This window comes from Dryobates pubescens, chromosome 10, assembly GCF_014839835.1.
Source record: "Dryobates pubescens isolate bDryPub1 chromosome 10, bDryPub1.pri, whole genome shotgun sequence".
Classification (NCBI taxonomy): domain Eukaryota; kingdom Metazoa; phylum Chordata; class Aves; order Piciformes; family Picidae; genus Dryobates; species Dryobates pubescens.
Genome location: NC_071621.1, coordinates 5,668,022 through 5,684,424, shown reverse-complemented (window position 1 = coordinate 5,684,424; position 16,403 = coordinate 5,668,022). Strand labels below are relative to the sequence as shown.

Below are 16,403 nucleotides of genomic sequence, written 5' to 3'. Positions count from 1 at the left end.
GATGTGTGGTCACTCATAGGGAACTTCCCTTGCTATGCACTTCTGCCTGTCCTATCCCTTCTCCTTCCATGCTTTACTTTGCTGTGCTATGCTCTCACCATAGGCCTGCGCCATAAGCCTGCAATACTGGAACAATAAAGGATCAGTACCCGATCATATTGGTCAGCCGTATTGATTCCAATCATCATCTCCGTCGTCTCTAAATCTGGTTAAAGGTGACCAAATTTTGTACATTCTTGAAAGGAAGACACAGACAGAGTGGTCATTATAATTTGTTACTGAAAGTTATTTGAGTCAGCCAGGTAACACCAGGATAATCTGGAAAAATATATCCATGAAGCACAACCAACATGGGAAATCTATCTTCAAAAATGAGACACAGTACATTAAGTTAGTACAAGGAAAAAGAAAAAAAAATCTCTATACAGTTGCTCAAGATTTACTAATATAATTGCAATCTCTTCATGAGAGGGACCAAAACAGAGCTAACTTGCAACCCATTCAGGAAGCATACTTCAAGGAAGAAATTTTGTCCATGGTTCTAGGGGAGGCAAGAATTAATGGTCTAAACTGTTTGAATTACTTTAGTCCAGATTATCATTGTTTCGCAACGAAGTAGTTACCAATGAAAAGACAGGAAGGGTAAAAAAAGAAAAAAGTACCAGCCCTTCAAAAAGTTATTTAAAAACCCCACAACAACAACAAAACAAAAGCCCACATTGAATACTTCTGCTACCCAAGAGTCAGGTAACACATCCAAAACTGAACTGAGAGCTCACACAAAGGGGTTTAGCCATTGAATAGCCCAAACTTTTGTGCCGAGTGGCTGAGGCGATGCATTACCCTTTGCTTCTGCCCTGTATACTTTTCCAGACTCAAGTTCTGTTAATAGCTATAACAAGGCAAAAAAGAGAGATGAAAATGATTGAGGTGGGACTGCCAACCAAGTTGTATCTGTTCATTTACGCGGACTCCTGTGTCTTCCTCAAGGACTCTTTGCTCAGTGTTCAGTGAGTGAGTGATGAAGTTATTTTTCTGTTATTCAGTTATTTGTCTATGAATTTGTTAACCCCCACAATTCTCTACCTCAACAAATGTATCTGCATCGCATTTCCCATGCACTGCCATTAAGGCAGAATGCAGGTAAAAGGCATCATCATGATGAAGGCACTTGTTGCAGTTTGAGCTGGGTGCCCCCCTGGTGTGTTCACTTCCTGTGTCCAGAAGTCCAGCCCAGAGGGGTTGACACAGGAAATTGTGTGTATTTCCTACCATAATTCTTTGCACCACTATAAGATCCAGTGCGGGGTCTGGCACTTTCTCTTTTCTTCCTCCTCCATCAGCCGGTAACTGGGGGAGATGTCTGCTGGCTTTGGGCCTGGCTAGGCCCAAGGCCATGGGGGATGGGCAGTCTCAGGCCTGGCCAGCTGAGACTAGCCCAGCAGAGGGAGGGGGAAGAAGGAGCCCTGGGGGTCTCGGGTGTACCCTCAGGTGGGAATGGGATGCCTCTGGGTTTGTTTTGGGATCTTTGTCACTGTGCTTTGGGTTTTCTGTAACATTCACTGCTTTCTATTTAAACTTTCATCACTTTTGCAATCCGTTTGTCTGAGTGTTTTTATTCCTGCCCGTGGTGGGGAGAGGGGGCTGCCTCAACCCAGCACAGCACTGCTGAATGTTGCTTCCTGAGGAGCAACACAGCACAGAGGCTTTATTGGAAGAAGTTAGTTTGATTTTAAATCCTTGTTCTTCGTGTCTTGGTTAGTGAACAGGCACAAACTTAACTCAGTTATGTGTATTTCTTAAGAAATCTTTTCAGGGAAACACCATTAAATCTACTACCCTTTCTAGCAGCTAGGAAAAGATACCATTCTTCTCCAGACCAGCTGAAAAAACTCAATTTGTGCTTTAATGAGAAAAGTTGGATTTATCATTTCAGAGGTGACTGGCTTATGTCAAATGACTAGACTACATCTTAGGTTGAAATAGACCACAGATCTGTAGTCCAACCTCCTGCTCAAAGCAGGGCAGCTCCACAGTCAGCTCAGCTTGTTTAGGGCTTTGTTCACAGATTTTGAAACTCCCCAAGGACAGAGATTCTACAAACTCTCTGGGAAACCTGCTCCAATGCTTAATTACCCTGAGAGTGCAAAGCTGTGGTGCATTACCACAGACACCATGCCCAATGGACTAATGCTTAGTGTGTAGTTTGTGCTTTAATCACAGAGTATACTGAGGTTGTGTGGTAGCCAAGCACATTCTATTCAGACTTTACCGTCAGATACACAGCACTTTGAGGCACAGTTTTAAAGTCTGAGAGTTACATGTGCCAGCTTTATGACTGCAATTTTCTGACTCAAACAGCCTAGAGCAACTTAAATAACAGTATTATGAACTTTATGGATAACTATGAGATGAGAAACATACAATTGCTGCTCAAAATACAGACCTATTAAGCATAATGTCAAGCTTCATCTGTCGAGATGGAAAACCAGTTTATTCAGTTGCTGAATATTTTGCCTTACCTCTTTAAATGTCTTTACAGATGAAATCAAATATCCATTCATAACCCCTTTTGCTTAGAATTAAAAGCCTCAGTGTGGTAGAAGTCTGACATTTTCCTGATTCTGTGCTGCTGAAATGCTCTGTAGTAAGCAAATTTCTCATGATGAATCAAACCACCATGGCACTTTCGCTTTACTCAGTGCTCAAAGAGCAAAGTAACTTCTGATTAACTAGTCAGAGTCTACCAGGAAGATGCAGCTCTTGACCTTACCTCTTGACCTCACTCACCAACTCTGTAGTTTGCTGAGGTTGGTGATTCAGATTAGATACAGCCACTTACACACTAGCTTATTAGGATTACAGAAGTGTGACAAGCAAGAAACTCATAACTGACAGAGAAAAGTTTGAAAGTACAACTTTAATTTCCAGGAAGGTTTCCAGTACAAAGTCCATTTTAAATAGAAAAAAAATAAATATCAAAGAAGTATCAGGAAAAGGTAAACATTAGGAGAGGTGACATTAGTGACAAATTACTCCAAGAGTTGAGATAGAGCATTGGAGATACTTGACCAATTAAAGACTGGAACATGCAGAAACTTCTATTTTTAATTTTTGTATGAGAATTTTATACATAAATCCTAAAACTCATCTCAAGCAATGAGACAGAAAGCATGTATGGCCATTTAACTATATTCAGAAAACCCCGAAACTGATAGGAACCAATAGGTAACAGCTCTCACCTGCAGCCTCTGTGGAGGTCAGAAGCTGCAGAAGTTTCTCTTTGCTGCAGGAACATGTTTGAGCTTTGCCCTATTTTCACTTTTGCCTGTTGAAAAAGTGCTTTAAAAAAAGTATCTTTATGATTTTTTTGGGCAAGCCCCAAAGAAAAGTGAAAAAGAGGACTAGCATCCTCAAATCCAGACAGATGGTATTTTTATTTTTTTTTAATTCTGATAAAAAAGAGCAGAAATGAGAAAATAACACTGCAGAGGGAGAATTATCTTTAATTTTAAGGTCCAAGAAAAGTAAGGTATTTATGTGGGTCATAAAAGCTTGTAGCTTTAACTTGCCATCCTATACAGCTATGTCAAGTCTAAGCTTAATGTGATCTGCAAACTAGACAAAAGAACAGGACATAAAGGTATTTAACACAGAAGTTTCAGCCAGCCCCAGACACTTTTCAAATGTCTAGAACTTAAGTCTTGCAGAAGCTGCAGGACAACTTTTATTCAAGGTCTGTAACATTAGTGCTTCAGATAAAGGGTCAAAATGATCCTAATGGACAATACAGGCTGGCTGACTGTAGGTACATTGCACACACGTTGTAAAAATTCAGCATCCCAGTTTGCTTTTGGGCACACTATGGTGACAGATCCTTCTTGAAGCCCAAAACAGCATCTACTAAGTTTCCTGTGATCTTAACTTGTACATTTGTGAATCCATATTTCTCCAGTAGCTGTATATATTCTGAGCCGCTTCTCTGCTTGCCTTCTGTCATGCTAAGGGACTGTAGTACAGCTCTAGGAGGGTGCAGCTTCTGTTCGTCAAGCACAATTTCTGCCACTAGCAGGGCACTTCCTACATTTCCAAAACAACCAAAAGCAGTTCAGTGAAGCATTTCTAGCTTCAAGATTTTAGTGTTTTGTTCAGAGATGGTTATAGAGGCCCCTCAGACTGGTGTTCTAGTGGTCTTTATTCATCAGTGACACAACTTTACTTTCAGTAATCTCTTCCTGGAAGCAACCATTTAATTGTTAAAAGGAACAAGGAGTTTAGACCACGATCTTCACTGCAGTGAAGTTCATGTGGCTTCCTGACTCCTGATCTTAAAGTCAGTCTTGTTTGCATTTGAACCAAACAACTCCTTTAAGCACCTGTTGTACCCCAATCTTTGCATAAGATTAAGTCACCCACTATTTTCTTTCATAATTTATAGAGAACTGTACTTCATGTCTTAGATCTAATTTTGAATGCTCTACGAAGGAAATCACAGCTACAGTTAATTCGGTTGGATTAAGGAATCAGATGATTTTCCACTTTTTGTCTTCTCCTTTGATCTTTAATGCTGTCTAAATATGAGTGAACAGTTTGCCTTGGCAGCCAAAAGGGCCAACAGTATCTAGGGTGCATCAAGCACAGCACAGCTAGCCAGTTGAGTGAGGTGACTGTCCCACTCTGCACTGCACCACTGCAGCCCTACCTCAAGTACTGTGTACAGTTTTGGGTGCCTTGATGTAAGAAGGACATGAAACTATTAGAGTGTGTCTAGAAGATGGTGACCAAGACAGTGGAAGGCCTCAAAAGCAAGCTGAAGAGCAGCTGAGGCCACTTGGTTTCTTCACCTTGGAGAAAGCTGAGGGAAGACCTCATAACCATTTACAACTACCTCAAGAGGGGCAACCAAGGAGGTGCTGATCTCTTCCCTGGTGAACAGTGGTAGGACATGTGGAAACAGGACATGGAATAGAACTGCCTCAGGGGAAGTTCAGATTGGACATTAGAATAGCATAGAATAAGCCAGATGGGAAGAGACCTTCAAGATCATTGCATCCAACCCATCATCCAACACCATTTAATCAACTAAACCATAGCACAAAGCACTCCAAGTCTCCTCCTAAACACCTCCAGTGATGGCGACTCCACCACCTCCCCAAGCTGCCCATTCCAATGGGCAATCACTCTCTCTACGAAGGATTTCTTCCTAACATCCAGTCTAAACCTCCCCTGGCACAGATTGAGACAGTGTCCTCTTGTTCTGGTGCTGGTTGCCTGGGAGAAAAGACCAGCCCCCACCTGTCTACAACCTCCCTTCAAGTAGTTGTAGAGAGCAATAAGGTCTCCCCTGAGCCTCCTCTTCTCCAGGCTAAAAGGTAGTGAAAAGTTCTTCACTGAGAAGGTGGTTGGTCACTGGGAAGAGGCTCCCCAAGGAAATGATCACAGCACCAAGCCTGTATGAGTTCAAGGAGCATCTGGATAATGCTTTTAATCCTATGGTTTAGTTTTAGGTAGTCCTGTGAGGAGCAGGGAGTTGGACTCGGTGATCCTTAAAGTCCTTTACAACTCAAGATATTCTATAATTCTATGGTTCAAATGTAGAAGAAAGCAAAAGACATTTCTCATGAAATCTGTGCATAAAGTAGTGCTGAACTAGAGCTTACCATGTTGTGAGACAGTAAAGTGAGAGCAAAGCAAACTGCTTCTTCATTAACCTGAAAGAGCTCTAGTTAGACTATTCTTTGGATAAGCACATAGGTATTTGATGATACAGGGCTTATAATGGATAACATAGTTGTATGTGAAACCTGCAACTATAATAAAGGCTTATTTTATATAGTTTTATTAGCAGCTTTGTTTGCCTTTTTGTTTTTCATAGTAGATGTTACCATAATGCCAGCATAGACATTCAAGCAAAGGCTACCATGATTGGACAGAAAAATATGCTTTTCTGGTATGTGTATTAATATGCACCTTTAAGCCCACAAGAGAAAATAAACTTACCTGGTCTGCAAACAGCTGATATCTTGCTTAACAGCACATGTATCTTTGTGTCAGGCCAGTCATGAAGAATACAGGAAAGGATATAAAGATCTGCTTCTGGAATATTATCCTTGAAGAAGTCACCTGTTGGAAAGCAGAGCTATTACATTCCTAGAGAAACCACACAGATCACGCCTACGAAATGAAATGAAAGTAGTGCAGAGGAGGTAGGAACTTCAGCAGAGGTAATGAAAGAAACAAGAATGAACAGGTATAGGTATGTACTGATTTGCAGATAAAGAAAGCATAGTTAAAGAGAACTGCAGATCACAGGTAAGAATTCTGTAACACTTAAAAATGGAGAGAAAGCCTAAAACAAGGAAGAGGACATTCAAGAAATTTGTAGGTACCAGGTTCCTAGGAAAGAATAGTCTAAGACAAGAACATGCAGCCTCCACTCCCCATGGCACTCAAAAATTACTGATTTATACTTCTTTATATAGCCACATTCTGCAACCATAACCAAGCTGTTTTTATCTCCACAAGTCTGAGAAATACAATGCCCCTGTTTAGCATGGGTGGGTCTACATTGCCTTGTACTAAGGCACACCTGTGGGGTTGGAGCATGATAGCACACCATTTTCTGCAGCAAGAGCCTGCCTTGTGCTCCAGGATAACAGAAATAAGACAAAAGATCATATGTGACATTTACCTGATACATATGTCACTGAAGCTGTATGTTGTCCTGAAGGCTGGAAGTTAGAGATGTTTGTAATGACTTCTGGAAGGTCAAATACTGTGACCTTGAGATTTGGGTATATTTGTATTAGTTCATGAGCCAGGGCTCCAGTGCAACCTGTTGGAAGTGTAAAAAAAAAGTCAAATCAAGTCTTTTCTCCCAGCATTTGCAGACACTTTAAAATACAAGGTTGTACATAGCATTAAAATAAACATTGAAGCAGAATTAGACAGCTCAATGATTAACACAGGCACAACTCCTTACTATCATGGAATTGTTAATAGGACCTTTGATACACGCACAACAGGGTTTTTTAGAGCTAGAAGAACAGTAATGAAAGGGCAAGGACTTGAGATTTGTGGATGAAGAGCACTAGAACTATCTACTATTTATGACACACTGATAGAAGTTTGACAAATACTCTCTGGCATGGTGAAGGATAGGGATGGTAAATTCTTGGGAGTCTCTGCACAAATGGCAAAGGTTACACCACCAGTATTGTGTAATTCCTTAGAATAGAATTAGAATAAACCAGGTTGGAAAAGACCTTTGAGATCATCAAGTCCAACCTATCACCCAACACCATCCAATCAACTAAACCATGGTACCAAGTGCCTCATCCAGTCTCTTCTTAAACACCTCCAGTGATGGTGACTCCACCACCTCCCCGGGCAGCACATTCCAATGGCCAATCACTCCTTCTGTGAAGAACTTCTTCCTAACATCCAACCTAAACCTGCCCTGGTGCAGCTTGAGACTGTGTCCTCTTGTTCTGGTGCTGGTTGCTTGGGACAAGAGACCAACCCGCACCTGGCTACAACCTCCCTTCAGGTAATTGTAGACAGCAGTAAGGTCTGCCCTGAGCCTCCTCTTCTCCAGGCTAAGCAACCCCAGCTCCCTCAGCCTCTCCTCATAGGGCTTGTGCTCCAAACTCCTCCCCAGCTTTGTTACCCTTCTCTGGACACGTTCCAGCAACTCAACATCTTTCCTAAACAGAGAAGCCCAGACCTGGACACAGGACTCAAGGTGTGGCCTAACCAGTGCTGAGTACAGGGGCATAATGACTTCCCTGCTCCTGCTGGCCACAATATTCCTGATATGCCATGCCATCCCACCTCCCCAGGCACTGAGTAAAGTGATCTTTCTTCAGTTGATCTTTCCCTGTGTAGTAACATTTACATTGTACAGTTACTCAAAGCACAGGGCAAAAAAGGACACTAACAAGAAGAGCTGTTATTGGTCTTCAGCATTTGGTGGTCCTCTCAGATATTAGTAATTGAAACCACATACAAAAGGAACCAATTCTAAACTAATCAAAAAACCTCTTACTCTAGCAGTGCAGCATATCAAGTTTGACACTCCAATATAGAGGGACTTTTGAAAGTCTTGGACACGCTAAAGGACATCAACATCACATTTGAAAATGAAGTTTCCAGCCCAATATTCTATTAGCTGACCCACAGATCATCTTGTTTTCTGTGTTGAGCTGTGTCAGTATGCAACTGATTGTGGCAAACAGTCACTTATGTCAAACTACTCAGATACCATTTAAGTAACTCCACTTCCAGTTAACTGCACTCAGTCCTTATATTCTAATGTTACAATACCAGCAAAATAACTTCTCCCTTTAATTTGTATACAAGTTCAATTGCAAGCAATACCTCCTAAATCACAAGCAGATCTAAACTGTGAAAGATCAAATGCTGTAGCCACGTCCCTTGCTGTCAGGTGGGCAATGCTGTGCATGGCAGCCATAAAACGCTGCTTCACCTCCTGGCTGTGGTAATAATCCTAAAAAAGGAAAAACCCACAAGTTTATTTTCATTATATAACTAAAAGTATGTAGAACCAAGGCAGTAGGTGCACACCATTAACATCAGAATGCTAACAATAGAAGATCAGCTAGAAGTGCCATTGACTACTTGCTCATCCAACTCTTTTGCTGTTTCACTGTAGCAATAAGCAAGTTTTGGGATCCTGTCCAAAGTACTGATCACAGACATATTTTGCATACACACATACCAGACATACATTTGACTGGTTTGAGCCTGGTTGAGTCCTTGGTTATGTCCCAGGGGCTATTAAATCCAGCACTTCTGCCCACTGAAGCTGGGGCAGTCTAGCAGGAAGAAGGAGTAACCTAGAAAGTGTTTTTAAAGAAATGCTGTGCCATTGATACACCTTTAGGAACACAGCTTGCTGTGGAACAGATATCTCGAGACTTTAAACTGTTTGAAAGGAAAGAGCTGTTTCTTTCAGTCTCCTACGTGTTCTTCCTTCATCTTGATATACTCACAAATTACTTTCATTTAATTCTGACATTTATTCTCCCCTATTAGGAAACTAAGTAGGTGACTGAGCCATAGCTTAAACACCTCATGCTGTGGGGTTTTTTGATTAGGCAAAATGCAAGCATTCAGTACCCGAATGCCATGCTTTTACCTTTGAAACAAAACTTATGCATGAACACCTCTACGTATCCCTTTTGTACAGACTTAATCAGTTACATCTGGCTTTACAGCTACCATGAAGCAGAACTATCTCTAGTGGTATGCAGAGTGCTATAGGCAGCCTATATTGGACATATCCTGTACGCATATGGAGCTCAGGCCTGAACTGGTTGTGACACCTGCTACAAGCATCATGAAAGGAACCTCAAGTTGGTAATCCAGATAGTTAAGAATGGGTGAGATCCAGTTCACCAACATTCAAACAACTAGCACATAAATGTAAGCATCTACTGCAGGATCTCTCCTAATGCAAAGTATCTGAACTCCCTTTAAAATGCCTGTGAAGGATTCCTAAAGGAGGTTCCAGCACCAGTAATCTATGTACTAACATAAGGCTAACAGGACCTTAAGTCTTCAAAGGCCCTTATTTTCTCCCATCAACTGTAAATGAGGGCTGTAGCTTTAGGAGACTGGCTTCATCAGGACCTAGAAATTAAGTACAAATTAAGGACCTCAGAATGAACTCAATTTCAATGTAAACCAGTACTGCTGTCAGAGATGATGTCTGTCCTGCTCACTCTAACTAGCCCTCACCTCAAACATGCACAAATATTTACGACCCCAGCATGCTTCCCAGGTGGATAATTGACAAGTTAGGCTAGTTACAATTCTGTGTGAGTCTCTAGTATGAACACATCCATCTGGGCTATCATTGCAAAAGGAATGCTACAGAGATGGAAACAGATGGAAGAAAGGATTACAGTTCTTGTCACAACTACATACTGGCTTGAATCATACACAAAACTACAAACCTTCATAGAAAGGATTGGATCCTTTCTCCACTGCATCAACACAAAGCAACTTTGGTAACAGCTTTGATTATATAGCACAGATTAAACTGGATATACATGACTACCAAGTGATTGGCATCCAATATGGAAGGAGTACACGTAGGATAAGGTGTTATCTGGTTTTATAAAAAGGCCACAGGAATGTAAATGGTTGTTCTGAGAGTATGTTAGCTGGATGGGCAACACTTTAGCCAAAGCATTTTCATCAGCACTTGAAGTTCCCAGTACATTGCTCCAGCACTTTAGAGCCTGAATTTAAAGGTAAGAGAAGTCTGTGACTAGTGAGTTTCATTATGTTTCTCCTATTTCTGAGATTGACTGGCTTTCTCAGCTCAGGCGCCCATTTGCTCCTGGGTCAACTCTGGACTCCTCACAGCTAGTTTTGATACTAGTAAGCGTTTACATTACCTTAAATAAATCATCTTCTTTCTTTCCAAAGTCTCGATGGCTCTGCCTGCTGCCTTCTTTGACAGCAGACTCCAAATTTGTGAAGAGAGGCCAAAGGTGGTCATTAGAGTGGATAATATAGCCATGAACTGAGTATTCCCCATCTGAGGTCAGGTAGGTATTTGCTGAATCTGTATTACTGTAACCTTATGGGAAGAAACCAGTTGTAATGAGCTTTGTTTCAGTATTTACCACTGTCATTTAAAATCCAAAGGCACATTTTCCTGCATAGCTGTTAAATAGCTAGCAAATCCTGATTGTAGGATTGTATCTTTTTACTGGAGAGATTTCTATGAATAATTCTAAAGGTCTTCTCATTCTTTAAAGGAGCAAGTACTTTGTTTATAAAAAAGAACTGAGATGCTGGAAGATATAGATAAGCACTGATTTTAAACATTTTTTTAAAGCAGAGTACCTCAGACACCTAATACAGAAGAATATTATTAGAAGTTCCTCATTCTTGACTGCATTTTTGTTTAGATTTGGACTTCTTCCTGTAACTTCATGCTTTCTCCAGCATGTTTTGCCTTTAAGGCATTGTCCTTGGTCTTGTCCTCTAACAGACCTGAAAGGCTTCTTTATTTCCTGTCACTGGCATTTGCTTCAGTCTTACTATGTAAATGATGCATATGGAGACTTGTAACTACATAGTGCAGACTAAAAAAATTAATCCCACTACTGACTCTCTCACCTACATACAACTTCCAAGTACTGTTCCAGTCCAGAAGATGCATGCACACACTCTAGGGCTTTCCTGTTTCTCTGCTGAAGATTGACTCTGTGTTACTGCAGCAGGCAATGGAATTTGGTCCTTATGTCTGATAGAATCATAGAATTGTTTAGGTTGGAAAGGACCCTTGACATCATCCAGTCCAATCATTAACCCACTACTGCCACATTCACCAGTAAACCATGTCACCAAGCACCACACTTACATGCCTTTTAAATAGCTCCATGGACTCAATCACTTCCCTGGGCAGCCTGTTCCAGTGCTTTACAACCCCTTTGATGAAGAATTTTTTCCTCATATTCAATCTAAACCCTCCCCTGGTACAACCTGGGGCTGTTTCCCTCTTGTCCTATCACTTGTTACTTCAAAGAAGAGACCGACACTCACCTCACTACAACCTCCTTTCAGGGAGCTGTAGAGATCGATAAGGTCTTCCCTTGGTATCTTTTCTCCAGGCTAAACAACCCCAGTTCCCTCAGTTGCTCCTTCACCAGCTCTGTTGCTCTTCTCTGGATACACTCCAGCACCTTAGTCTCTTTCCTGTTGTGTAAGTCCCCAAACTGAACACAGTACTCAAGGTGTGGCCTCACTAGTGCTGTACATATGGGGACAATCAATTCCCTCCCTGGTCCTGCTGGCCAGGATGCTGTTGGCATTCTTGGCCACCTGGGCACGCTGCCAGCTCATATTCAAGTGTTGATCAACACCTCCTGTTCTTTTTCACTGGGCAGCTTTCCAGCCCCTCTTCCTCAAGACTGTAGTGATGCATGGGGTTGTTATAACCCAAGTGCAGATGATACATCTGAGTTACTATGCTGCTCTCTAGCACTGCCCACAAAACCTTTTGTTAGAAATTTGGTTGGTACTATGTCCAGAATGCAAAAGCAATCTAAGGATTCCTCAAAGGAGACCTGAATGTGTTCATTAGATAAAGCCTGCCCCCAAATGAAACAATTCCAGCTACTAATAATGGAAGCAAAAGAGCGTCAATCCCCATTCCCCTTTCCCCCAAGATCAAGTCAGACTCTGTAACATACAGAGCACCTATTCCAGTTCTGCATGTCTTTCGATATTACACACAGTTGAAGGGAGAAGAAATTAGTCACCTTGTGGTGTTTTCTCCAGTAATCCAAGAGCAGCACATGCATCAAGGAGTCTTTCCGTTCCACACACAGAGGCTTCAACCTCATTTGCAATATCTGCAGCATTCAGTGGTCCTTTATCTTTCAGATGATCAAATATTTTCAATTTAGAGGCTACAAACAGAGCCTGCATGTAGGAAAAAAATGTTATTAGAAGAGCATGCTGATTTTAAAAGACTGTTATCAAGAAAGAAGAAACAAAGTAAGTTTACCTTTTGCCCAGACTTACTCTATCAAATTACTGAAAATGCACCATGGTTTAACAAAACTAAAAATTGCTATGATACATTTCCTTCCCTTTCAGAGGGTTTCACTATCCTAGTCAAGTAACAGAATTTTGAACAAAGGTGTTTGGGAGAGAAGGAACTCAAAATATTCTGGGATGTAGCCTACAGATTTTACATTTGATTCAGCCAAAAACATAAGGAACTGGAGAGTTCCACTAAGGCACTCCAACAGCTTCAGCTGCTGTAACACTGGTCTTTGTTTAATAAAAATTGAAGAGGTAAAAAGGAACAAAATATCAGAGCACAACTGCACTACATGGGCACCTTAATGAGCATACACAGGGAATAGGAAAAAAGACCACAGCTAGTGCCTCATGGTGAAGAAAATCTCACAAGCAATGCAGTTGTCTAAGCTGAAAAACTTAACTGACCTTGTAGAGATAACCAAACCAGAAAGTTTGTGAGATGTGGTAAATATATACCTCTCAATTTGAAATTAATCTGCAATTCTGCAGTTTCAGGATTCTGAACTAGTTAAAACACCTAAACCCGAGGAAGTTGGGCAAGACCACAAGAGTGGAAGCATACACAGCAATCACAGAATCCAGGTCTTGGCAATTGCTGGCAACTATAATGTATTTTAAATCAAAGATGGTCAAGGAAACAAATGGACATTCTGATTAATAAAAACAAAATGGAGAAAAATAAGGTCTACTACTATGTGTCTATGTATTTCATCATCTTCATCCTCTTTTTCCAGTTTCCTTTGACATTCTACTAAGAATGTATAGCTGGGATTTATTACAATCCAGGCTTTCACAATACTGAGATGAATGCAGTTGCGCTACAGCCGTTTGGATTCAAAGAGCTGCTCAATCTTTGGACTGGTATCACCTGAAAACTCTTAAGAACAGGAATGAGAAAGGTGAGAAGAAAGGGTTAAAAACTTAGCTGAGCCAAATCACTCTCTGACATAACGTAATTCTCAATTCAAGGAGAGGGGAGGGGGGAAAAAGAAACAACAAAGAAGAAACCCCGAAGGTCTGAGTATGGATCAGGCTACACAAATTCAGAACATACTCAGTTTCAGAAATTACGATCTAGCCCTGGTCTCCTGTTCTGCAACAGAGCTGTTCAGAGCAAAACAGGCACCAACATCTTCACCTGCAGGAAGTCCTTGAAACAACAGTCCAGGATCAAAGTGAAATAGAACTTGGGAGCTTTCATGACATTAAATATTTTTGTGCTCTTATCCCTATTCTGCAAGTGGAACAGTGATCTGTTTTGTCAGATCACAGCAAGCATTCATTGAAACTATTGATTTATTTTATAAGGATACAAGCCCGAGGAAAAAAAATCCCACTAGTTCAACATGAAACTCAGCGCTTCTACTATGACTTTATACTGGATTTGTGGGAAAAGAAAGCTTCTGCTTCTCTTTACAGCCCCCACTGTTTCACTGCACAAAATAGATTTCAGCATCACAGCACTGTAAACAGTGTAGATAGTGTCACATAAAATGCTGATAATTCTCCAAATTTGTATTTTTTTTAAGCTGAAGAAATACTAAGCATCATCTTACCCATTTGAATACATGAGAACTCACTTCCTATGGACACATGAGGAAGTCTGCAAATACAGCAATCTGAAGGCTACTTTTATTTCAACTATTTCAATACTGCTTTGCAAGCCTACAAGCAGCACACCCACAGATCGACAATGACCACACTGTGGTTTTCCTTCAGATCTGAGTACAACTTTCTGCCTGTTCAGCAAAACCGTTGTTTACTATCTTGTGTGTTTCCTTTCACTCACTCTCAAATTTTTGTATCTTTAGTTCTATGTTTGTCATTTCAAAGCCACTTTAACAGCATTTTCACCTCTTCTTAAACCATGAATAACTTGATAGGAGAGCAGTGATCCGTTTGAATGATTTGTGTTCATTTCTCCTTCACCTTTTTCACTATTCACTATGCTGCAGCACTTAAGATGTCCAGCTACTTATTTCCCATCATACTTGGCTGCTACACAGTGTGACCTTTTTAAGCTGTTATGTGTATGTCTCCATCAGATACTGCATGAAGACTATCAGCTAAACATACCTGAAACATAAAACAAGGTTTAAAACCAAAAATCTCCCTTAATGGGGAACAATAAAATTAAGATCTTCCACAGAATTCTAATACTATGCATTAAAAGTTAGAACAGAACTATAATATATGCAATTCCTGTCACAGTTTGTAACAGATAACTGTATTAAATGTAAAGGTAACTTCCTGCTTAATTGTGCTCTTGTGATCAGTTAAAAAAAAAGGCAAAACCAAAAACAAACCACCAAAAAACCAAACCACAACAACAAAAGCCAACACACCAACCTTTCTTTCTTTCCTATCAACAAAAGAGACAAAATTTTTTATCAGAAATGTCATAAACCCAGTAAGAATGAATACAGAACCCCCCAATATCTGCACTGCAGTGGAAGTTTCAGCTGTCTTCAACTCCCTGGTACATCAGCAGTCCTTTTATACTAATTATTAATACATTCCTACCCCAGTGCAAGTAGTTCGCATTACCTTCCCTTTATTGAAGTACAATGAAACAATCATCTCAGTCAGCAATGTAATGAGTAGTTTTATTTTTCCCCCTTACCTTTGAAGCTCTAAATCCATCCATCAGCTCTAGAATTTTAGGTGGAAGTTTTGCTGCACTTTTTGACACTCCTTTTTGATTTTCCAAAGGTACCACAAAACCAGTTTTGGCACTAGAACTGTTCTTGGAGTTGTAAATAGCTCCTAAGGAACACATCCCACTGCTGTCCAACTTACTAGCACCTTTGTGCTCTGTGAAATTTGAAGATTCACTTTCTCCATCACTTAGGTTCTCAAAAGTGTCCACAGAAGGGATAGAGTCATACTTCTTATGGTGTATATTATGTTTAGGGGGTGGACAGTACAATTCTGCTAGTTTTTTGCAGAAGTGATTCAGGGGAAATCCCACCACATTCAAGAAGTCTCCCTGGACATACTCAACTAACATTCCACCAAGGGCCTGGATTCCATATCCACCAGCCTTGTCCCTGGGGGAGAAAAAGCAAAACCAACATATATCTAATCAGGGTCAAGCGTAAAGGTAGCACAGAACATAAATAATCCACCAGTACTGCAGAACCAGGAATCTTTATTCCCTTCAACACTGAAATCAGAGTCAGACTAAATCTACTAGTCACACCAAACACTTCAATTTATAAATCCCATGACAAATATAAGGATCAGCATTTCTACTAAGGGTAAGCAACCTAAGGTTCAGACAATCCAAGTCCCATAGTCACCTAAGCAGGAGGTACATCAGCTGACTAGAGTCAGATTGTGTTGCCGTAACTTTGCTTCCGAGTCACCCAGCTGCATAGTGACCTTTGCTCTGTGCCACAAGAGGCTGAAGGGCATTTAGGGATACAGCTCCAAAAGGAGCTCACGATGAAGACACTTCAGAACTCAAACCACCGTAGTATATGTCTGGCAGATCTCAGCCATAGGAATACCCAAAATGAGAATCAGGTACATAGGGCTTTCCTGGGGAGGAGCAACCTATTCAAATGTAAAATCCAATACCATCCCATTTGACACTATGCAATTATTTTATAACCCTCTGAGATATAGTAGAGTTGTGGTTCACAACACTGTGCTCTGAGATGTCAGGGCAATACTAGTAATGTACACAGAATACAGAATTAAACAGGTTGGAAAAGACCTTCGAGATCATCAAGTCCAACCTATCACCATCTAATCAACTAATCCATTTGGCACAGGAATGTATATTTACAGGATTAACTTTGGGAATT

The 16,403-nt window shown here is 40.7% G+C and overlaps 1 protein-coding gene across 2 annotated transcripts in view; it reads right to left on the bottom strand.

Annotated features, from left to right (window-relative positions):
- ASMTL (acetylserotonin O-methyltransferase like) overlaps window positions 1–16,403 on the bottom strand; it is a 32,941-nt gene that overhangs the window by 1,423 nt on the left and 15,115 nt on the right. Inside the window, exons 7-13 of one of the 2 annotated variants that reach the window (XM_054164699.1) lie at window positions 15,215–15,641; window positions 12,303–12,465; window positions 10,428–10,612; window positions 8,380–8,509; window positions 6,692–6,835; window positions 6,001–6,123; window positions 3,443–4,080 (exon numbers count right to left, since the gene is read on the bottom strand). In XM_054164699.1, coding sequence (XP_054020674.1) covers window positions 3,863–4,080; window positions 6,001–6,123; window positions 6,692–6,835; window positions 8,380–8,509; window positions 10,428–10,612; window positions 12,303–12,465; window positions 15,215–15,641 — 1,390 coding nt within the window. In that variant the 3' untranslated portion in view covers window positions 3,443–3,862. Of the gene's footprint in view, window positions 1–3,442; window positions 4,081–6,000; window positions 6,124–6,691; window positions 6,836–8,379; window positions 8,510–10,427; window positions 10,613–12,302; window positions 12,466–15,214; window positions 15,642–16,403 lie in introns of those variants that run through there. The other variant, XM_054164700.1, reaches the window with a different exon arrangement.